The 23,109-nt window shown below is 33.6% G+C and overlaps 3 protein-coding genes across 8 annotated transcripts; 2 read left to right on the top strand and 1 right to left on the bottom strand.

The window, feature by feature from the left end:
- The first annotated feature begins 3,587 nt into the window (after window positions 1-3,587).
- Window positions 3,588-11,242, top strand: LOC112716348 (protein STICHEL). Of its 6 annotated transcripts, XM_072205355.1 has the most exons (10): window positions 3,645-4,194; window positions 4,374-4,539; window positions 4,643-4,812; window positions 5,254-5,390; window positions 5,591-7,901; window positions 8,038-8,257; window positions 8,743-9,306; window positions 9,897-10,563; window positions 10,697-10,775; window positions 10,880-11,242. In XM_072205355.1, the coding sequence occupies exons 5-10, from the start codon at window positions 5,751-5,753 to the stop codon at window positions 10,973-10,975; spliced, it is 3,777 nt and encodes a 1,258-aa protein (XP_072061456.1). In that variant the 5' UTR covers window positions 3,645-4,194; window positions 4,374-4,539; window positions 4,643-4,812; window positions 5,254-5,390; window positions 5,591-5,750; the 3' UTR covers window positions 10,976-11,242. The 6 variants fall into 6 exon arrangements, with proteins under 6 accessions (XP_025624023.1, XP_025624026.1, XP_072061456.1 ...); XM_025768241.3 differs by lacking the exons at window positions 4,374-4,539; window positions 4,643-4,812 and having other exon boundaries at window positions 3,634-4,194; XM_025768240.3 differs by lacking the exons at window positions 4,374-4,539; window positions 4,643-4,812 and having other exon boundaries at window positions 3,659-4,194; window positions 5,285-5,390.
- A 737-nt stretch (window positions 11,243-11,979) lies between these two features.
- LOC112716351 (uncharacterized) lies at window positions 11,980-14,210 on the top strand. Its single transcript, XM_025768246.3, has 3 exons — window positions 11,980-13,313; window positions 13,445-13,507; window positions 13,598-14,210. The coding sequence occupies exon 1, from the start codon at window positions 12,081-12,083 to the stop codon at window positions 12,987-12,989; it is 909 nt and encodes a 302-aa protein (XP_025624031.1). The 5' UTR covers window positions 11,980-12,080; the 3' UTR covers window positions 12,990-13,313; window positions 13,445-13,507; window positions 13,598-14,210.
- A 1,565-nt stretch (window positions 14,211-15,775) lies between these two features.
- LOC112716349 (AAA-ATPase At3g28510) lies at window positions 15,776-17,847 on the bottom strand. The gene has a single exon (XM_025768245.3). It carries the CDS (start codon window positions 17,471-17,473, stop codon window positions 15,941-15,943), a length of 1,533 nt encoding a protein of 510 aa, XP_025624030.1. The 5' UTR covers window positions 17,474-17,847; the 3' UTR covers window positions 15,776-15,940.
- Window positions 17,848-23,109: the final 5,262 nt, after the last annotated feature.

Below are 23,109 nucleotides of genomic sequence, written 5' to 3'. Positions count from 1 at the left end.
TATTATTTTCAATCATTTCCAAACATCTCATTTGCCAATTCTTATTACAATATCTAATAACGTAAGTAAAACCAAATAACTCTAAAAATCACTAGCAAGTACTAATTATTAAAAAAGACTAAATTATATCAAAATGATAAAAAAAACATATTTAAATAAAATTTAAGAAAAAAATCAAATAATTATTTTAAATAAACAATAATATTCTTATTTTTAGTATTGTCTATTTAAGTATATAAATTGTGGCTTTTGAAAAAATAACTTTTAATTTTTTAAATATATTATTGTCTGAGTTTTACTTTTCTAACAATATAGGATTTATAGTATTGGAAAATAAATTTTATTAATTTCTCTTTTAAAATGACATAATGAAGTGTGATATTTTACTATCAACAATAATTTTTTTAAGTTTCGCTTAAAAATTACATGGTCTATATAAATTAACAAAAAAAATATTACTCATCGAGTCGAGCCTTCCTCCAACAAGATAAAACTTAATTGCGATGTGAGTGTATCTCTGTCGAAGGAGATAGCTGATTCTGGGTAAAAAATTGTATTGAGTATTTTTTTTTTTTGGTATGTTTGTTGTTGCAAAACTTTTGCCATATGGAGAGATTTTTCTCTTATTTGAGACTGTGGAGTGTGGAGCGTGGAGTGAAAGATCTGGTTTGTGAAACTGATTCGCGAGGAGCCTTCATCACAATCCAATAGTTTGCAAGTGATAAAAGAAGGACTATGATGATCTAGTTTTAAAATTCCAAGATTTATGCTAAGTAGAAATTGAATTTAAATTAGTTTTGAGGGAAGTAAATTGTATTGCTAATCCGTTGGTTACAAAATAGCAGTTTGAAAGTCTGAAGCCACTTGAAGTTTTTGTTTAGTTTGTAAGTCTTTATAATTTTATTAAATTTGTAATTAGATTTTTAGTTATATATTTTTTAATTAAGTTTTTGCATTACTTTTAATATTTATAAGTAGGCTTTTGTCAATGTAAGAAATAAAAAATATTAGAGTTAATAGAATATTTTTTTGTAAATTATCTATAATTAATAATTTAATTAGATTTTTAACCATATTTTTTTGAATAAATATCTCATTAATTTTAATATTTTTGATACAAAAATAATCTAATAATAAAATTAAAAATAATATAAAAATTTAATTGAAAAAAATATATATAAAGACCTAATTATAAATTTAATAAAATTATAAAAACTAACAAAATAATTAAACCTTCTTTATGTTTTTATTTGTTTCTCTTGTTGTTTGGACAAAAAAAAAAGAACATTAACAAAAAAAATTGAATTTTTATTCCACTTATTTAAAATTAAAATTTGTATAGAATTAATAGGTGAAATGAGACCAATCTCATCTTAAAGAAATCGTATTACTTGATAAAAAAAACTAATAAAAATTTTCACTTGTATAACTATTTTAATAAAATAATTTAAAATAAAATATATTTTTATTTTTAAAATTTGTCAAAAATTTAAAAAATATATCTAAATTTTATTTATTTTAATTTTATTCTAAAAAATTTTTATTCGCATCAAATATATTCCTAACAATTAATTTTTTAAAAAATTAAGACTGATCCAATAATAATATATGATAATTATATTTGATTTACTTGTGTTGATGATTATTCTTTGAAAATTATTGTTGAATTAGTCCTAAATTTTTTGAAAAATTAGCCGTCAAGGGTATATTTGATACAAATAAAAAAATTTTAGGATAAAATTGAAACAAAATAAAATTTATGAGTATTTTTGAAAATTTTAACAAATTTCAAAGATAAAAAATATACTTTACCCAATAATTAAAAATAACATAGAATTTTAAAGTTACATTTAGAAGGAAGACTGAGACTAATAGACAGAGACCAGGACAGAGAGAATTGAGATATAGAAACTAAATTGAGTTTCTATATTATATTTGGTGTAAAATATATTAAATTGAGTTATATCTTAATATCATGTTTAGTTTAAGATAAATACAAAAACTGGAGGGATAGATTTGAAATTTAAAAAGTTAAATAAAAATATGTTTAAAAATAAAATTTTAGTTTTAGTCTTTAATCACTAAACACAATACTCAATTTCAGTCTCAGAGTGTCTGAATATGAGAAAAAAACATAACCTAATTTAAATTGCGACCAAGCATTGGAATAGTAAATCTTTTTTTTTGTATTTTTAAATTATTATTTATGACATATGATCTCATAAGTGTTAATGTGTTATTTTATAAAGGTTTAATTATCTTTGTCAGTTCTTATAGTTTTATTAAATTTTCAGTTAAATCTCTATACTTTTTTTTCGATTAAGTTCCTATACTATATCAGATTTTGTAATTAAGCCCATGCTATGACAAAACGCTAGAGTTAATGGAATATTTCGTTAAACAAAATGAATATGCCTAATATCTGACAAAATATTCTATATAATTTAATAAAAAATTCTGTTAATTTCAATGTTCTTATTAGGGTAGAGACTTAGTTGCAAAATATGATATATTATAGAAATTTAATTGAAAAGAAAAAAAAGTATAAAAATCTAATTAAAAATTCGATAAAATTATAAATATCAATAGAATAATTAAATTTTTTTATAAATTAAAAATAAGATTGAACTTAAAATTAACATGGGAGATATTTTTAGTAATAATAATGATATATTGTTTTTTATTGCTATAATTCTTAAAAATTTATTTCGATTGAATATTGTAAGTTACATATTTAGAAAGGAAAAAAAATAGTAACATGCTTTTTTAAAAAGATACAGAATAATTATTTTTGTAAGAGAAATATTAGAAAGCACTCAAAATTTATTTGTTTTAGCTATTATTTAGTGATTAATACAATTTTTTAGTCTAATTTTTTTAGTTTAAAAATTTAATAATATATTTTATTTTATATTTTTAAATATTAATAATTAATTAATGATAAAAAATAATAAACTTTAATAATTTTTAGTATTTTTTTAGTGTAAAACAATAATTAAAATTATATGGCTCATGAGTACTAAAATCGTATAAATATGTGGTTGGGTTTCATATTATATATATGGGCTTTTATGTTATAAGTACGTGGGAAAAAATCAATTTTGAATGTTAAAAGTTAGGTAATTGTTATAATAATGTTTAAAAGTATTTGTTTAATTTATTAAAAATAATTAAAAATTAATATTTAATTTTAAAAATATAAAATAAATAATTATTAAATATTTAAATTTTATCATAAAAAATAAATTAAACAAAAATTAGACACTAAATTATAAGTGCCATAAAATTTACCCAAAAATTAATTTATGTAACACCAAAAATTGAGTCCGTGAGTGTATAGAGAAAAGAAATATATGATGTTTTCTTTATGATTATTTCTTTTGTAATCTACTGACATAGAAAAGAGTTATAGTTTTAAGTTAATGAAGGAAAAAAATATTATTTTTTATGTAGTTTATTATCTCCACATATAAGTAAAAATGTTATATGTATCATCTTTTTATATTTTGTAAAATTGTAAATTCTTTCGCTTAGTCAACAAATCTTCCATATTTTCCCAAAATTGTTAGTTCAATTCCATGTTTCTCATTTCCAAAAATTGCGATTTATTAAATGTGATTCCCTAACACATGCGACCTTCCACTAACAAGGAGGTCTTATTGACAAGAACGACCAGAACCAAGAGGAAGAAGACGGAAAAAGAGTTGTCATCGTCAAAATATTTTTATTGAATGTAATATATGACACGCATTAATATTTGAAGTTGCATCTTCCTCGTAGTAATACTGATCCTCCCTCTAAAGTCTAACTTTCTTTGCAACACAGTCATCTCCCTACTCCATCTGCTGCTTCCTCTCCCTACAGGCCTACACCCTCTCCAGTCTCCACGCTCTCTCCCTTTGCACCTCGTTTACCTCACCTTCACCGAACCCTAGAACCGCCGCAAACTCCATCCTTCACCCTCCATTACTCTCTCTCTCTCTCTCTCTCTCTCTCTCTATAAACTCCATTTCCAAACCTCCTCAACGAAACCCTAGCACCGCGCTCTGCCGTCCACCACGTCGCACGGATCTGCTTCGTTCGCTTCCTGTTGCTCACTTCTGCTCTGCCACGTCCGCTCCGTCGCGTTCTCATCTGCTTCGCCGCGTCCGCCTCTTCTCTGCGGCGTCCTTCTCTTCTCCGACGCGTTCAATGGTGAGCTACTCTCTTAGTTTTTCTTTTTATTCTCCCTTTTTCATTTCCTAATCACATTCTCGGAGTGTTATACTCATCAAAGAATAGATCAAGATATAAGCACCTACTTTTGATATAATTTATGTTCACATTGTAGTGTTATCAAACTAAATTAATTCCTCGTGATCTCTATTCTTTAGATTTGTGAAAAAGAGTTGAATACTGCTGCATCCTTGTTCTCTAGTCCAATGGTGAACTTCTTTTGGATCTTGTAGCTTGTTGCGGGGCATAAATAAAATTATGCAAGGATCAGGAATGTTCATACACATGCGCATTTCTAAATTGATTAATATGCACTGATTAATGGTAATTAATATTAGTTGCAAAAATTGGAATTAGCATGGTATATGTAGCAGCGAACTATAAGTTTTTACAAAATTCATAATTTTCTTTTTGATACAATTTACAGCTGTAAAGAGAGAACTATGATTTGGATCTGAAATTCCTGTGTTGACTAAAAGTTGCTAATGGATCAGGGGAGGAAAAACATACACACAACATATCTGAAAAATTTTGTCGTTCAAATGATTACATTATTTTCAAGGTTTTACAATATGATGATAACTGGCATAAGGAATGGTGAGTTTAAAAGATTTTTACATGATCTCAATTTGATGCTGCTGATCTCATTTTTCCTTTGCAAGTTTAATTACACTTATTTGTGATTTTGTTTATTTTTCCTCCTTTGATGATGATAGATGAAGAGAATGTTTGTCAATTAAGTCGTATTCAGTGATCTGATTAATTAAAGGGTTTATTTTATTTAACCTGTACGTTTTATGCTAAGGCATATGCATAGGTATTTATGCTCTTTTTCTTTCCCGGTTCTGGTAAATGAGAAAAACCTTGCATGAGCTAAATTTTAGCATATAATTGGATAAAAAATAGATATATAAATCACATCCTGGTTATTGCATGAACTAAAAATTGTTAATTGTTTGGGTTATTAGTGTCATGTTATATTTGATCTAGGATAAATTTAAATATTGTTTTTCAATAATTCAATAGCACCTAATGCAGGGTCAAATTAATAATATCCTGGGTGTTCCAGGAGCTGCACATAAGCTAAAATTTTGGCAATTCAGTTGGAGCAACCAGGGTAATAAGGTTGATTTGGATCATTACAATTATCCTGAGTTTCCGTTTTGTATGCTAAGGTATATGCATACACATTTATGCTCGTTTTCTTTGTTCTGGTAAATAAAAAAATAGAATTAAGGTTTCAAGGAAAATGATACTGTAAGTTATATTTAACGTCTTAGCTTCAGAAATAAGTTGACTGAGTCTTGTCTATGCCACTTGTGAAAATTGTGAATGTAAAATTTTGTTCATAGGATTATCTTGTTCACTCTAACAGGTTAGAACATTGTAGCTGGTGCAGCAAAGAAATAAGTGAAGGAGATCAGATTTCTTCAAGAAAAGATGGGCATTTTCCTCCAACATCTTAAAGATCATCTTTTGATTTACTTGACAATGATATTGATGAGTTAAGTAAATGCAAATTGAAGAGAAGAGACATGTCAGAAATGGCAAGCAAGCTGCACCTGAAGAAGGAGCTTACCCAAATTCGGAAAGCAGCTCGTGTCTTGAGGGATCCTGGCACCACTTCATCATGGAAGTCACCACTCAACTCCTCAAGATCTGCATCTGTATCTGCATGGAATTCTGCCTTCAACAACGTCCATGGCCCCACCACAACCACAAAGTTCACTTCCCATTCTCAACTTGACTCTCACGTGAACTCTGTGCCACCTACCACCAACAAGAGGGTCTTCTTGTACAATTGGAAGACCCATAAATCTTCCAGCGACAAGAATGACCGAGACCAAGACGAAGAAGAGGAAGAAGATGCTGCCATTGATGGATCTTCTTCTCTTCTAGGCAGTTTCGAGGACACGTTGAGTGATGCTCACAATGTCTGCGATTCTAAGAGCGACACATACTTAGGCGCCGGAGGAGGTGGCCCTCGGTCTTCTTCCATCTTTCGATGTGGAGACACCAATCTTATCTCCTTGGCCACACCCTCTGCCAGAAGAACAGCGCCTCCTAAGAAAAAGAGTAAAAAACCTAATAGCAACACCCTTTCCCATTTGGATCCCATGGCAAAGTTTCAGCATAGAGATACAAATCTCAATCTAGGTAGAAAAGTTTTCAAGTCCAATAATGCATTGTTGGAGGGGCTTCCTCCCATGCCCTTTACCAGGGATGACTCTATGGACCACTCTGATGACACTGAAGACTACTCTAATTCTGAAGATGTGAGACAGGCTTCGGGTTCTGCCACATCCCCTTTGCTCCTCAAACTCAAGCGCAAGAATTGGTCTCGATCTTCCTCAAAGTTATTGCGAACAAGCCGAAAGGAAGACTCCTCTTATTCCTACAGTACTCCTGCATTGTCAACCAGTTCTTACAATAGGTATGGACGCCAATATCCCAGCACTGTTGGCTCTTGGGATGGTACCACAACCTCAATGAACGATGGCGACGATGAGATAGATGATCGGTTGGATTTGCCTGGCCGACAAGGATGTGGAATTCCTTGCTATTGGTCAAAGAGGACTCCCAAACATAGAGGGATGTGTGGGAGTTGTTATTCTCCATCGTTGTCGGATACTTTAAGGAGGAAAGGAAGCAGCATACTCTGTGGTGGTCAAACTATTTATCCCAGACACCGGAGATCCTCTTCGGCCACCCACAAGCGCAGGATGTCTTGGAAGAGTGCTCAGGGTGTTATTCCATTGCTCACTAATGGTGGTGATGGTAGGATAGGGTCATCTATAGGAACTGGCAGGAGTGACGATGAACTTTCTACAAACTTTGGGGAGCTGGACCTTGAGGGCTTGAGTAGATTGGATGGAAGGCGGTGGTCATCAAGCTGTAGGAGTCAAGAGGGATTGGAGATTATAGCTCTCAATGGGGAAGGGGTGGAGGAGGAAGACACTCCAGAAAATAGTCGGAGTTTCAGTCAGAAGTATAGGCCTATATTCTTCAGTGAATTGATTGGGCAGAATATCGTGGTACAGTCACTTATGAATGCTGTTTCAAGGGGTCGAATAGCTCCTGTTTATCTTTTTCAAGGTCCCCGTGGGACTGGTAAAACATCAACAGCACGAATATTTGCTGCTGCACTGAATTGTGTGGCTCTTGATGAGAGTAAGCCTTGTGGCTACTGCAGGGAATGTACAGATTTTATTTCTGGCAAGAGCAGTGATCTACTGGAAGTTGATGGAACCAATAAAAAGGGAATTGATAAAGCTAGATATTTACTGAAAAGATTGTCAGTTGGTTCATCATCCGCTTCCACACGATATACAGTTTTTGTCATTGATGAGTGTCACCTGTTACCATCCAAGGCATGGCTGGGGTTTCTTAAGTTTCTCGAGGAACCACCTCAGCGAGTTGTATTCATATTCATCACATCTGATCTTGACAATGTGCCTCGAACAATACAATCCCGATGCCAGAAGTACCTTTTTAACAAAATTAAAGATGTGGATATTGTGAATAGATTGAGGAAAATATCTGCTCAGGAGAACCTTGATGTTGAAGAAGATGCTTTGGACCTCATTGCTACAAATGCAGATGGTTCACTTCGAGATGCAGAAACAATGTTGGAACAGCTTAGTTTGCTGGGAAAGAGAATTAGTACTTCTCTTGTCAACGAACTTGTGAGTTTGCTGTAACCATTACTCTTTGACTTTACGATAACTTGTCAATGTGGACTTTCACAAATACTCATTTTAGTCAACATGCTTAGATATCAATATCATTTAACACAACGTTGTTTTGTATTTTCCGCAACAGGTGGGAGTTGTTTCAGATGAAAAACTATTGGAACTTTTGGAATTAGCAATGTCATCGAACACTGCAGAGACAGTGAAAAGAGCCAGAGAATTGATGGACTCTGGAGTTGATCCAATGGTTTTGATGTCTCAACTAGCTGGCCTCATTATGGACATCATTGCTGGATCATACACAGTCATTGATTCCAAACCGGATGAAGCATTCTTTGGTGGACGAAGCTGTGAGTACAGTTCTGTTTTGATTTTATGAGAGATGTTTCCTTCCCCCCTGTCTCTTATGTTATTCATCTCAATTTTGGCATTAATATGGAATTGTTTATTTAAAAGTGTGAGCTGAGTCAATATTTTAGAGTGAATTGAGAAGTTCATCCACAGTCATTTAGACTAGAGAGGATACTATAGAGTGAACTATAAGCATTGTGCTGCATCATATACTGGTAATTCATGAGCTTTTTATAGGATGTGTTTATTCCCGTGAAACATATCACTAGTATGCTATGATGTCAAAGTTTTTTTGTTTTTCTTGGAAAAGTAGTAATAGTAAACATATACAATTATGCTGTGTCTGTATTTTTAGATTTAATTTGCTTTTAATGGAGTTTTGCAATTGTAGTTTGTGGTACTTTTATCTCTTTCTTGTGTCATCATGCATCTTAATAATAAAAACTGTATCCATTAACTATTAAGACTTGAGTTTCATGTTTAGTGAATGACTCGGAGTTGGAGAGGTTAAAGCATTCTTTAAAGCTTCTCTCAGAGGCCGAGAAACAGTTAAGGACTTCCAGTGAACGCTCAACATGGTTCACAGCAACACTCTTGCAACTTGGTTCTATGTCATCTCCAGATCTCACTCAGTCAGGCAGCAGCAGGAGGCAGAGCTGCAAAACAACTGATGATGATCCATCAAGTGCTTCAAGAGAAGTTACTGCTTCCAAGCATATGTCTGACCTTAAATATATGCCCTGGAAATCAATATCACCTACATCCCAGCAGAAAGCAGTAAATGGCAATTCTGGCCATCAAAGGGATATTTCCTCAAACATTGATGGTTTAAGCTTGAAATCAAAGCCATCAAATAGCCCAGTCATAGATGATGGCTCCACAATTGTCTCATCTGATGATATTATGGTTGGCAATATGATGTACAGATGCGTAGATTCTGGAAAGTTACATGATATCTGGGCACAGTGTATTGGGAGGTGTCACTCAAAGACATTGAGGCAGTTGCTACTCAATCATGGAAAGCTTGTATCCATATGTGAAGTTGAAGGTTAGCAGATTATACTTTCTTTGGTCCAAAATTGTATTTCTGCATGCTCAAGGTATTTAGAAGCATTTCTGACAAACACACTTACCTTAAGCTGTTTACTTGAAAGCATAGATTCCAGATGTTTGTCCATAATGGCATTGGAAGTTTATAAAGCATTCACTTATTTGTTGCTGAGGAAAACACATTGTTTGCTTTCATACCTACTAATCAAATCCATAGCAAACTTAATTTCGGATGATTCTGCACACCCTCTATTTTTTTTCTGATTTATAGTTCTACTATCAGAGGAAGATGATTAATACTTGAGATACAGAATGTGTTCAAAGTAGGTCAACTCGAATTGAAATTACTGTTGGCCGGGAACGGATTGCTTTTTTGTTGATAGGGTAGAGCATTTATCATTTATCAAATTTAATATATATTTCTTTTAATTTTATCAAATTGTGGTCAACTGTTCTTTCTTATTCCTTTGCAGTACTAGATTACTCTTTGTTCCTCTTATTTGATTTTGCTCTTTTGCACCTTAGTATTAAAAGCCTTTATCTTTTTCATGTATTGTTCCTCCCCTCCTTATGCAATTCTTCTCTCAGGTGTTTTGGTAGCATATGTTGCATTTGGGGATGGAGATATTAAACTCAGGGCAGACAGGTTTTCGAGAAGTATTACAAACTCCATGGAGATGGTTCTTAGACGCAATGTAGATGTCAGAATTATCCACTTGCCAGATGGTGTAGGTGAAACTCAGGTTAATATGCCAAGACAGGCTGAGTCAGCATTGACAAGTGAGAAGGAACAAAGAGGAGGTCGCGGGAATGGAACAGATCCTTTGCTTGATGGAAACCTTCAATCTGCAGCCGATTCCTCTGATGTTCTGGGTGAAAGAAATGGTGTGACGGAGAGAAGGCAAGATAATCCAATGCAGAGAATTGAATCCATCATTCGTGAGCAGAGGCTGGAAACTGCCTGGTTACAAGCTGTAGAAAAGGGTTCACCAGGATCATTGAGTCGCTTGAGACCTGAGAAGAATCAGGTCCTGCCACAGGAAGGTATCTATTGCATAGATCCAATGGAGTCCACGGATTCAGCAAGATTTTCCTCACAGCAGCATTGGGAAGATGAGCAGAGTAATGATGTCAAAATTTTGAACGTAAAAAATGGAAGGGTCTTGCAGAAAGACCAAACTGGTAGAAGGTATCCCATGTCCCCAAGTTTACTGCATGACAGCAGTTTAGCAGCAAGTTCTGGCAAAGACAATCCGTAAGTCTCTGTTCAATTGCTCTTATGCCACTTTTGCACTTTTTCTCACACCCAGGGTCTGTAGCATTGGTTTAAATATTTACAAAAACTGTGGCATGTCAGTGCAAAAATAACCGATGGTTTATGTATATAGGGGATATGAATCGAGCTCGGGAGCTGGTGGTTGTGGATTTTTATGCTGGAACAAGGCAAAGCCTAGAAGGGTAGTCAAGGTAAATTTGACTGTGTTCTCTTTTTCTTTGAAAAGTTTTTCTGCTTGTTCTTCTTTGAATGAAAAGTTGCTTTTCAAGGGTCTCAAATTTTCTGTTGTGAACAGGTACGAGGTGGTACTCCTGTTGGTGCGCGGAAAGTCGGGCGCTTCCCACTGTTTGGGGACTGTGGTAAGCACAAGAAAAGGGACGTGACCACATAAAAAGTTAAAAACCATATTTTTCCGCTGTTGCTTCTGCTCTGCATCTATACCATTCATATACTTCCTCATTTTTTTTCTTTCGTCCCTTCTCTTTTTTGTCTGCTTTCTCGAGCGATTCTTCAAGGATGTGAGTGAGAAATGAGTGGGTATGTATCATTTGTGGTTAGGAAATTTCAACTTGTGTGTTCCATTTTCTCCATCCTTTATTTAAGGAATTAAATTAATAAAGAGGATCAAGCAAACCATTTTACTTTCTTGAAAATCTTAGTTGCTTTTTCAATGTCCCTTTACATCGAAGTTTACTTTCAAATTCGAGTGATCAAACACGAGCCCATTTCACGCAACTAAAGTTTAAAGTTATTCGATAATCTTAAAAGGAAAGGGAAAAGAAAATGACCCAATAAAGCTGATCAGAGCATCTGAGCATAATAATAATATTAATAATAATAATAATTAGGGTAAAAGATCAATAGGTCTTTGACCTTTTTAAACGCGGATATTTTCGTCTTTTAAGATTGAAAAATACATTTAAATCTTGTGACAATTATATACCTCCATCGAATTGGGGCTCAAAATGGCAATAGAAAATGCTGACCAGGAGGGGTAGAGATTGAGCTGTCTGTTTTTCCTGATGAAGTGGATGGTGAACAAATAGTTAATGGACAAATTGGTCCTTGTGCCTTAAAACGACGCCATTAGCATCCCCCACCTTATTTCACCTTTCGTAATCCCCATAACACCCAGAAGCCACTCTAGTTATTACAAAAAATTCTACTAGAAGACAAATAGCTTCTTTCTCCCTCCAAAAAAACATCTTCCAGTTGAAAGTGGTGGTATGCTTAGTGGATGTCGTGGTTGGCGAAGGGAACGGCAAGCTTTGTCTGACAAGAAGTTGCCATCTTCTACAGAAGTAAGGATAATAGTCGAAGATACATGCATTGTTATATAAATATTTGTGACAATAAAATGCATGGGTTGGGTTTAGGGGTGATTGCATGTTTTATTTTGAGTAAAAGAACGAGAAAAAGTTATGTCGATTTTACTGATTTCAAAATTTGAGACACTTGATTTAGGGTTTAATGTCTGATTTATATTGTTGTGGATAATGCAGATGGATGATATATATGTGGTACCTGTTTTTCATCACGGAGACCGTTTTGGTAGAGGACCCAGTGAAACTCTTGAGTATATTGGTGAGAAAGTTGAAATTTTTTCGAAAATGGACTTGGACTTCGTGAATTTTGGTGATTTGGTGACATTGTTCAAGGGTTTGGGCTATGCATTATACATGGCAGTTTATTGGCATGACTTAACAAGCAGTGACATTGAGTCTGGACTGCACATTCTGAGAGGGGATGCAGGAATCAATGAGATGCGAGAGAACAAGTTGAGGAATTCAACCACGGATGAGTTTTATATTTACTTCGACCATCCCGTAGATGAGCCACAGATAGTGGAAGAAGATGCTGTTGTAGAAACGGGGATGAAAGAATTCGATGATCACATTGATGATAACATCATGAGGGAGCTTCAGTCATCACCATCCACAGAAGATGATGTGTATGATAGTGGGGAGGACGAATTGTATAAACCTCCTCCGATTGTCTCTAAAACTGTTTCTGATGAAGATTATTCTAGTTGTGACGAGAAAAATGATGGTATGAAGAGAAAAAGAAATATGAAAGGAAAGGAGAAGGTTCTGCCAAAGAGTAAGGACAATGTCAAGAAAGGGACAGGACCAGAGTTAAGTGGAAGTAAAAAAAGAGCTGGACTAAGGAGTGTTAGTGGGAGTGATCCTAAAGGAAGCAGGCCAACTACAAAGCCCAAAGGAACTGGACCTACTGTAAAGCCCAAAATTACCAGGCCTGTTGCCAAACCTAAAGAAACTGGGCCTAATGTAAAACCCCGAAGAACTATGCCTGCTGTACAGGCTGAAGAAGCTGTGCCCCAGATGATTATGTGCATCCCTAGTTGTGTATGGAATTCATTCATAAGACATATGCACATTGCATAAAATCAGTTCCTAATGAGAAATTTTGGACTGCCACTGACCAGCTCAGGCCTGCTCCACCACTCATCAAGCGACTTATTGGGAGGCCAAACGTACACAACCACAATAAGGAACCTGCTAAGACTCATATTCAGGGGGACAAGCTGAAGAGAAACTTTCAAGTTACGTGTAGCAAGTGCAACGAGAAAGGCCATAATTGTAAGACCTGCAAGGGGGGCACCAAGCAACCCAAACTGAAAATCAAAAAGGAAAAAAGCTAAGAAGACTGTTGAAAACACACAAGCCTTGGTGCTGCTTCTCCTTTCACAATCAATCTCTCAATCAAAGGTAAGTATCCCTGTTATGCACTAAGATAATTTTATACATTTTAAAAATAGTCAGTAGTTATGATGTCATTATACATCTTCTTAAGGATTAATTTGTCCATTTGATTACCTTGCTGGATCTATGTTGCATAGGATCAAAACCAGACATTAGGTGAAAATTTTACTGAGACTAGTGCTGTGCAAGGACAGTCTGCTGTAAGATCACTCTAAACAATACACTCATAATGCCAATCACTTTTCTTGTTCCTGAATTTGAATCTCTGAATATTTTGCCTACTTTTGCAGAATGCTAATGAACTACCAACCAACACAACAATGCAGGCAGTAGCATCAAGGACTGCACCAGTTGCTGCATCACTTAATACTCAAGTAGCTGCAGCAACAATACCATCTGCTCCAGTTCAAATTCTATTCAGGCCTCCATCCCAGCTGCCAAGAATGGAGTAACCCAAAATCCAAACTGCTGCCTCTAAATTCAGACCCAAGCAAACAATTGTCAGGTCCCCAACAAGTATAAATTCACCATTAATTTCACCACCAAATCCAACCCCAAATACACCACAACTTAAAGCACTAGCACCAGTGGGGCACCATCAAAGGAGACCTTGAAAGCAGCTAACAGTGGGACCACAAAAATTTTCAAGTTCATCCCAACTCCTGAATCCAACAATCAGAAGAACTGAATACAACTGCATGAAATTCTATTGTTTGTCCTATATATTAGTATGAATTGAACAACGCTATCAAGTTATCATAGTTTGGCAAACTTGTTTACATGCCAACCAAGTTTTGTTATTTTGTGGTAAACTTATGATGTTATGTAATGTTTGGAATTAAGCCAGATACATTGTTGTTTCTATTTTGATTATAATCTATGCAGAATTACTACCTTATATAATAGGTGACTTGCAGTATTTTTTACTTGTTCAAACTTCATAGAAAATTGAGTTTAGTCCAAAATAGACTTTTCATTAAGCAGCCGGCAATGACAATTTTCATCACAACATCACCATGTACATCAAATCATCTTCAGCCCTTTAAGAAACATACAACAACAATAATAACTACACTAATCAAAGTAATATGTCACAAACTCATATTTTTTTTCAATACATAATAGTTTTCTCTCCAATTCTTCCAATTTTTTTTCCAATTCCTGACTTCGAAACAGTTGATCTTCAACTTCTATTTGCTCAGCATTATCTAGAGCACCCAATGCTTGAGACTCTATGACCCTAATTTTTTTCAGGTGTTCATCAAGTCAGACAAAGTACCGGTAGTACTGTTCTTTAACTTGGAGCAAATTTTAGAGAATCACCCAATTAGACACATTACAGTCTCATCAAACTATTGACAAAATAGTAACTTACCTTAAAGAATGGACACCCGAAAAATATTCTATTAGGATTAGTTATTGTTTTTGACTTGTAAAGAATGGTATATACACCGCAGAAGTACTTTGGCACAAATCCCATCTCGATCACATCCTCCTGGAATAGCGCATGAAGATTCCCCACCAGGTCTTATGCATGAAGAATCTCCTTCACTCGTTATGGAGGATCGCACCATCAGCGTCCATGGGTTTGACCATGCATTTCGATTAAATAGGGTTCAGTCACAGTAACAGCGTCGTTTTGAGGCACAAGAACCAATTTGTCCATTAACTATTTGTTCCCCATCCACATCAGGCAAAACGGACAGCTCAGTCTCCACCCCTCTAGGTCAGCATTCTCCATTGCCGTTTTGAGCCCCAACTCGTTGGAGAGATATAATTGTCACGTATTTTATAAGGTGAGAGATTAAATGTATTTTTCATTCCTGAAAGATGAAAATGTCCGCATTTAAAAAGGTTAGAGATCTATATGTCTTTTACTCTAATAATTAAAAAAGGCCGTCAGTTTTATACTCCTACCCTGCAATAGCTTTTGATGATTCAGAACACAAGTGATTGCAGGTCGACGCCAAACCTCACTCTATTGCTTTTTTGTATTTTACAGCTAACAGCTTGATTGACAATTTACTTACGGATTTAACGTAAGGGCACTCTACTATACAGATTGGGGTGGTATAGAGAGAGAATATAAATTCCTTTTATAGTTATTTTTTATTATTTTATTGTTATTCAAAATGTGGGTCCTAGCTTTATCAATTTCTCTTTCATCCTATTAAAGGAAATATCCGTAAACTTACATCTGTACCTTATAATTTACCTTTAACCTAAAAGTAAAAGAATCATATAGTTCAACCACTTGATCTGTTAGGTATGTACTTTAAGTTTTTATTTTAGACTTTTTAAAAAAAGATTTTGATGAAAAAAGAAAAAAAAAGGACTGAGATTCTGATCCCTTATAAAATTAAAGCATGATTAGATCTTTATCCGACAGTAGCAGAAAAATGCAAACTGGTCTCATATGTTGCTGTTTAACATGCAATGTCTACTTAATAATATCTAAATAAACACTCTTAGTTAACTTAGATTATTATTATGACATAATAAAACATATATAAGTTATTTTTAAAAGCAAGCATATAATAAAAGTAAAACAATACAAGAAATTAAACATAGGATGATAATAATAACTAACAACACTACTAAAACTCTCTCTAAACTGTAATCAATGCTCCACTTCATGCATCTTTTTTCTTATTTTTCATTTTTGGGTCTGAAGTCTTCACTTCATCTCCGATCTCCATTGGTGAATCCTCTCCACTTGACTCTATTGTTGCAGTCTCTTTCTCTTTCTCAATCTTCTTTGTTGCCTCTTCCTTAGAGTTCTTGAGTGCTTGGATCAACCTCTCCAAGCACCTCTCAGGATCCTCATTGCCCACCTTAGGCATCAAATTCTCGGCAATATCGGCAGGAGTCACTTTAGTCTCTTCCAGCAAGCCTCTTATTTCCTCAAATCCTTGATGCGACTCAAGGTTCAAATAATTTCTAGCCAAGACCTTGAACCCCTCGAATCCGCAATAAGACAGCTCAATGTGCTTGTCCATCCTGCCCCTCCGGATCAGAGCCTGATCGAGTTTCTCCACATAATTGGTAGTAAATATGATCACTCTCTCGCCGCCGCTAGCCGACCAAATCCCGTCGATGAAATTCAGCAGCCCGGAGAGTGTTACCTGGGTTTTCTTCTCCTCCTTAGATTCCTCCACTTGTTTCTTCACAACACCAACCGCACCATCCTCCGTTTCATCTTTTTCATTCTCTGTTTTCCTCTGTCCAGTCAGCTTGAGCGAGCAGTCGATATCCTCGATCACAACAACCGACCTGCTCGAGATCCCAGTCAGAAGCTTCCTCAGCTCTGCATTGCTCTTCACAGCGGTTAACTCAATGTCATACACATCATAGCTCAGAAAATTCGCAATGGCAGCGATGAGTGTTGATTTTCCAGTCCCTGGAGGACCAAAAAGTAAATAGCCTCTCTTCCAAGGCTTCCCGATCTTCGCATAGTATTCTTTGCTGTTCTTGAAAGTGTTAAGATCGTCAATTATCTCCTTCTTCTTCTCCGGATCCATGGCAACCGTCTCGAACGTCGCAGGGTGCTCGAAAATCACGTGACTCCACTTGCCAATCTTGTCCGAATATTCTCCACCGCCATTGGTGTAAAGCTTCCTCTGCCTCTTCCCCATGGAAATAGCCTTTCCTTCGTCAAGAACATACTTGAGGTAAGTTTTGGTGACGAATTTCCGGTGGCGGCCATGAAATGTGAGACGGTAGTATATTTTCTCGAAAGAAGAAAAAGATTTATCGACCGGGACTATCTTCCTTAGACTCCAAGCAAGCTTTACGCCTTTCAACTCGTCGATTACTTCTTCGTAGTCATCCACTTTTAGCACCAGAGAGTTCCTTGTGGCGCTGCATGTGAGCTTTCTTGCTTGGGCCGCGGACTTCGAGCTCAGGTAGTTTTCGATGGCGGAGAAGGCGTCGTTGCTTCTCATGTAGTTACCTGAATACTCGAAGAACTTGATCTCAATGTATGGGTTCAACAATTTGTCTAGCTTTTGTGAGAATCTATCCGTCAGAGCGCGAAAGTAACGAGGCATGTACCTCTCAATCATAGCCCACATGACAAGAATGCTTGCAATTTTTGAACCAAACAGAGACCAAATTTCACCCATGGTTTTGTTCATTGTTGTTGAATTCTTCTTTTGCTTTTTCATTCTTAATTCAACTGCAATTTTTTTTCCTTATATATGTATATATATACAGAGAGAGAGAGAGAGAGAGAGAGAGAGAGAGAGAGAGAGAGAGAGAGAGAGAGAGAGAGAGAGAGAGAGAGAGAGAGAGAGAGAGAGAGAGAGAGAGAGAGAGAGAGAGAGAGAGAGAGAGAGAGAGAGAGAGTCTAGTTTGTTACTGAGAGATCATTCGTTTCTCATGAATTTGTTGTTTGGTACCGTAGCAGTGAAATTGATATGACATGATATAAGGTAAGAATTCATGATCATAAATTCATAATGAGATGCTGAGTTGAACTTGAAAGTTGGAACTAACTGTGTGTGTGTTGTGTTAGAATTTTTTTTTTTTTGGTCTGTTGAGTTACAATTACAAGTAGAACAAAAGTTGATTGGTTTTATTTTATTAAACAGATTATTTAACGAGAACAAATGAGATCAGAGTTTCACTGCATGTTACCAAATTGAGTAGAATTTATGAAACAAAGGTAAAGAAATTTAAATCTATCTATCTATTTGTTAATAAGTAATCTTGATATGGGTTACTGTATGCATGCAATTTAAATTTAGGACTATTAATTAAAAAAATAACCTTTATTATATAAGTACAAAACATCAACAATCAAACTACACGTATAAAATATAAAATACAAAATATACATTGAAAATGGATAAAACAAATTATGTATTTATACACAAATATAATATATAATGATTGATTTAGTAGTTTATATTTTTTTAGGGCCAATTTAATAGGTTTATAAATAACTTTTTTTTTTACTTTTAACTTACGAAAAGTTACCGCATTAATAAAAAATTAATATTGTTATGTGAAATTCAATTGATTGTGTTACATTTTCAATCGATTGAATTTTGAAAAAATCTATATTTACTTCCAATCGATTGAATTAACAACAAACACGATTTCACTAGTTTTTATGGATGTAACGGATCAAAGATAAAAAAACTCGTTGATTCACATTGTCAAAATATTTATGAAAGTCACTATTAATAAATGAAAGATCTATTTCGTCATTATTTTTATTTTTAATTGTGAACAAACATGATAAATAAATAATAAAATAATAACTTATAAAATAGAGGATAGATTTTATAATTAAATAATATATAAAGAATTAAGTTATAATTAAAATTAAATAAAGACTATTTAATAATTATTAAAAAACTTAAAAAAATATATTTTATTCATTTAATGATCTAACATTCTGTGACTATAAAATTCTATACCAGACTACTTTTTATATAAATTTTATGCTTTATCCTCCTTTTCTAAAAGAGTTTAATTAAATTATTCATCAAAACGGGCCGTTGGTATAAAAAAATAGTATCTACGACTGCGATAAAACTAATTCTTAATATATTATAATAAATTATTTCTTGTTGTCCGGTACTCCAAAAAGGTTTGATTCATAAATCAAATAAAAAACATAACATATTTTTCAATTTTTAGTTTTTACACACAGCTTTTTAACATAATGAATTTATACTTTTTCCCCAATAAATGATTCTTTTGTCAAGAAGCTAAGGCCCCATAATCCACTGAGGATGATGGTGCAAAATTGAACATTCGACGTTTACTTTGGCTGTAAACCCGCTAACCCTGTTGCCTTATTTGCATGGATCAGCATCAAGATCCAAAGACCACCTAATAATGTCTCCATTGTAACATCTTTAATCACTTTCTCCTACTTCATACTATTATTTTTTTATTTTGTCTCAGATTTTCAGAGAAAAGATACGTATTGTTGTGAAATAAATAAATAAATAAATAAATAAATAATGTAGAAATAAAAATAGAGAATAAAAGATATTTATTAATACTCTCTAATATTTATATTTTATTATAGTTGAGTATTACACTTTCAATAATAATACACTCATTATAACATCATACTAATCACTCTTTGCAAATTTAACATACACGCTTGATTTGCTTCTTGTACAATATGATATGGCAAAGTTTGGGTTGCCAAATTTGACTACAATAGATAATTATTGGTTGGGTACGGTGATGACACACCAACCAAGACACTCACTTAATTAAAACAATATTATAACACATATCTTATGTGAAACATTTAATCACTAAAATTATTATACATTGTTATGAATTGAAAATGGATTCTTTTTATTTTTTTAATACTTGAAAGAATAAAATATAATTTTTTATTTTTAATTTTATAAGTGAAATTAAAATTAAATAGGAGAGAGAATAATAAAAGATAAAATTAAATACTGAATATCATTTAATTTTTTTTTCATTAAAAAGATTCACTTCCTGTTACACTTAAAATTTTTCCCTAATACTATATATTACATTTTCTTTTTACTTTCTTTTCTTATCATCACTTAATCTGTTCCACTTCATAGTGAAATTCCAGATTATAACATTATTTCTGTAAATTGAGATGGTATCCCTAACTTGTTACTTGAAGAAACATAGAATATCCAACGAAACAGGCATGATTGTTTTTAGCAGAGAAGAGATATAATAATAATTAATAGCAATAGGATTAAAATGGTAGATTTTCCTATCCTAATAGTATAACTGGAAACTAAAGCATATGAATCTGTCTAGCTTAGCTCAATGAAATTCTCTTTATTTTACCATTGCCTCAATGAAAACCATTTTCTTTCACATCGTCACTAGCTTTTTCATTGTTCTTCACCTCTTTATCCTTTACTTCTTTTTCATCTTCCTCTTCCTTTTTCCTTGCTTCTTCTTGAGCCTTTTTTGCTGCTTCTTCTTCTTTTGCAATCTCAAGGGCCTTAATCAAATTCAACAAGCAATCCTCAACACCTTCATCAACCGACTTGGGCATAAGATTCTCAGCAACATCAGCAGGCGTCATATCAGTCTCAACCAACTTCCTCTCAATAACCGGAAACAAGCCATGACTCTCAACATCCAAATAGTTCTTTGCAAGAACCTTAAACGCTTCAAAACCGCAGTAAGAAAGTTCAATATGCTTGTCCATCCTTCCCCTCCTTATCAATGCAGGATCAAGCTTATCGATGAAATTCGTCGTAAAGATTATAATCCTCTCCCCTCCACACGCAGACCAAATCCCATCAATGAAGTTCAACAGCCCCGAAAGCGTTACCTTGCTTGCCTTCTCCTCTTCACTCTTAGCTTTCTTCAATGAATTTTTTTTTTCATTATACTTCTATTATGCTTCTATTATGAGAATTTAGTTTATAAAATTAGGCTAATTTTTTTTTGTATGGAAAAAATATTGGTATTTTTGTTGAAAATGGGAGAATGTGGTGTAATTATAGATGGGTAAATTTTTTGTGGGAAGTCAACACGTGGGGGCGTAGTGCAACACGTGGGGGCGTGGTGAACAAGTGGCATCATTCTGACCAACACGTGGGGGCGTGTTGAATAATTTCCACAATACTGTAATACACTTCAAATGTCAATATTCAACCAAAACACCAATTTTCTTTCCATATTAAAAATAATTTATGATAAAATTATGCTTGTATTTTGAAATCTAGTTAACTTGTTTTATTCTACAATTTAAATTATTTGTATTAAAATTGTAGAAATTGGGCTTGTTATGTTTCTACTCTTTATTGCATTAGTTTAGTTTTAGTGCATTTGTGTATTATATTAGAATTTGTTAAATTGCATTAGTTCAGTTTTTATCATACTAGTGGCATTAGTTAGCATCAGTTCATTTATGCATCAAGTTAGCATTTGTTCATTTGTACATCATTCATGTATTAAGTTAGCATTAGTGCATTTGTGTATTATATTAGAACTAGTATTTTTATGCATAATAACATTACGAGAATATTTTTTTTAAATTATAGTTCACTTTGTTCTAACAGTATAAATTATGCATGACACAAAAGATTTATAAAATTAAACTACTTTTACAAAAAAATCGTAAGTTGACAAAAGTTTCTGACTAAGAAGACCAAGATATCTGCAGATAAAAATTAAATAATAAGATTTTTAGTTATTATTTTTATATGAAAAAGTCTAATTTTTTATTAGTAATTAATTTTAACATTCGTTATCGAAATTTTAAAATAATTTAATGTGTATAATTTTACATTTAAAATATTTTAATTGTAAAAAATATTGAATGACATATTTTGATTTGTCAAATTACTAATATAAAATATAATTATATATAGAGTAAAAATAGTAGAGAGAAATATAAAAATGGAGAGAGGTAGATGAGAGAATTTAGGAAATGAGTTTATTAATTTTGAAAAAAAAATTCTCAAGGACCTATTTGTCCTTCGAACTTTATTTGTAAAATGACGTCAAGGACTTATTTGTCCTTCGAACTTTTTTCCCCTTCCAACGTGGCACCGTAACGGACATCTGGACACCGTTTCAGCTACGTCAGCCAGTTCCGTTAGGTGTATGAGAGGCAAATAGACGGAAGGACTAAATTGTCCTCCGTTTGTTAAAGTCAGGAACTTTTTTGTATTTAAATTTTGTCAGAGATGTATTTGTCAAAAGTTTAAAAAGTCAGGGAGCTATTTGTCTTTTTTCCTTATAAAAAATGTGTTAAAGATATTTTTGACTGATATCAATTATAGAAAAGTACTCTGAAACTTTTTTTTTTTAACGGTAAGTACTGTGAAACTTCCTACCTAAAAACTAAAAAATAAATAATTAACCTTTGTGATATACCATTACCTAATATGTCCAATTATACACATCAGGCACATGAAACAATCTTAACCTCCAAACCATCGAAAAATTAAAGCATGAATTAACATAAGTCTTTCATTATTATTTCTAGCATTTGCTACACCTCCAAATTGATGATAAAAAATAACTTGCACTTTATTTACATCTATACGTGGGATGGAACGAATTTAAGAAACAGCTTATAATTAAGAAAAATTTTCAAGTGTAACGATATACTGATATTTTAGTGACTTTTAACCGTTGATTTTAATTATAAAAAATATATAATATATATAATTAAGATCAACGGTTAAAAATTACTGAAATACTGATATATAGTATACTTGGAAACTTTCCATTAATTAAATCATTTTATTGTTGGTTTCTTTCTTGCCAAAACCAGCATCACAAAACTACGTACTCTAGCAACCTAATCTAACCCCAAAATTAAATATGAATTCCAACCATTAAACTTTGTTACAATGAAAGGCTACAAGTAAATGGCGGCTCTTGGAGTTGTTGAAAAGTGTACACGGTGCTCCAATTAACCAGTTTTCTTAACGTTTTGCTTACCCTATATAAGACAAAAAAGTGGTATTTGTTGGCATATTATCTCAAAGAAAATTCCTCCCTCGCTTCCCTTTCTAGTTTGCACTTTGCACATTGACCATGGCATGTACCAAATCCTTTGGTGTTGCTTTCTTTGTCTTTGTGATATTTGCAACCATGAGCTTGAGTTTAGAAGCTCGTCATCTTTTGCAAACAATTGGGCCTGTATTCGCTGTCTCCTTTTTGTCTGAGCCCAACCCAATAGAGAAGTTGGACCCACCATCCGACCTGTACAAGCCCCCAGATGCTCCCACAGTTGAATGCCCTGAAAATCAAGTTTGCGTTGTTCCACATGTTTAATACCCTTCATGTGTTCTTGTTACTGCATGATGCATGT

The sequence above is a fragment of the Arachis hypogaea genome, chromosome 10 (assembly GCF_003086295.3).
Source record: "Arachis hypogaea cultivar Tifrunner chromosome 10, arahy.Tifrunner.gnm2.J5K5, whole genome shotgun sequence".
NCBI lineage: Eukaryota > Viridiplantae > Streptophyta > Magnoliopsida > Fabales > Fabaceae > Arachis > Arachis hypogaea.
The sequence above is the reverse complement of the archived record's forward strand: the minus strand, read 5'-3'. Positions and strand labels throughout refer to the sequence as shown.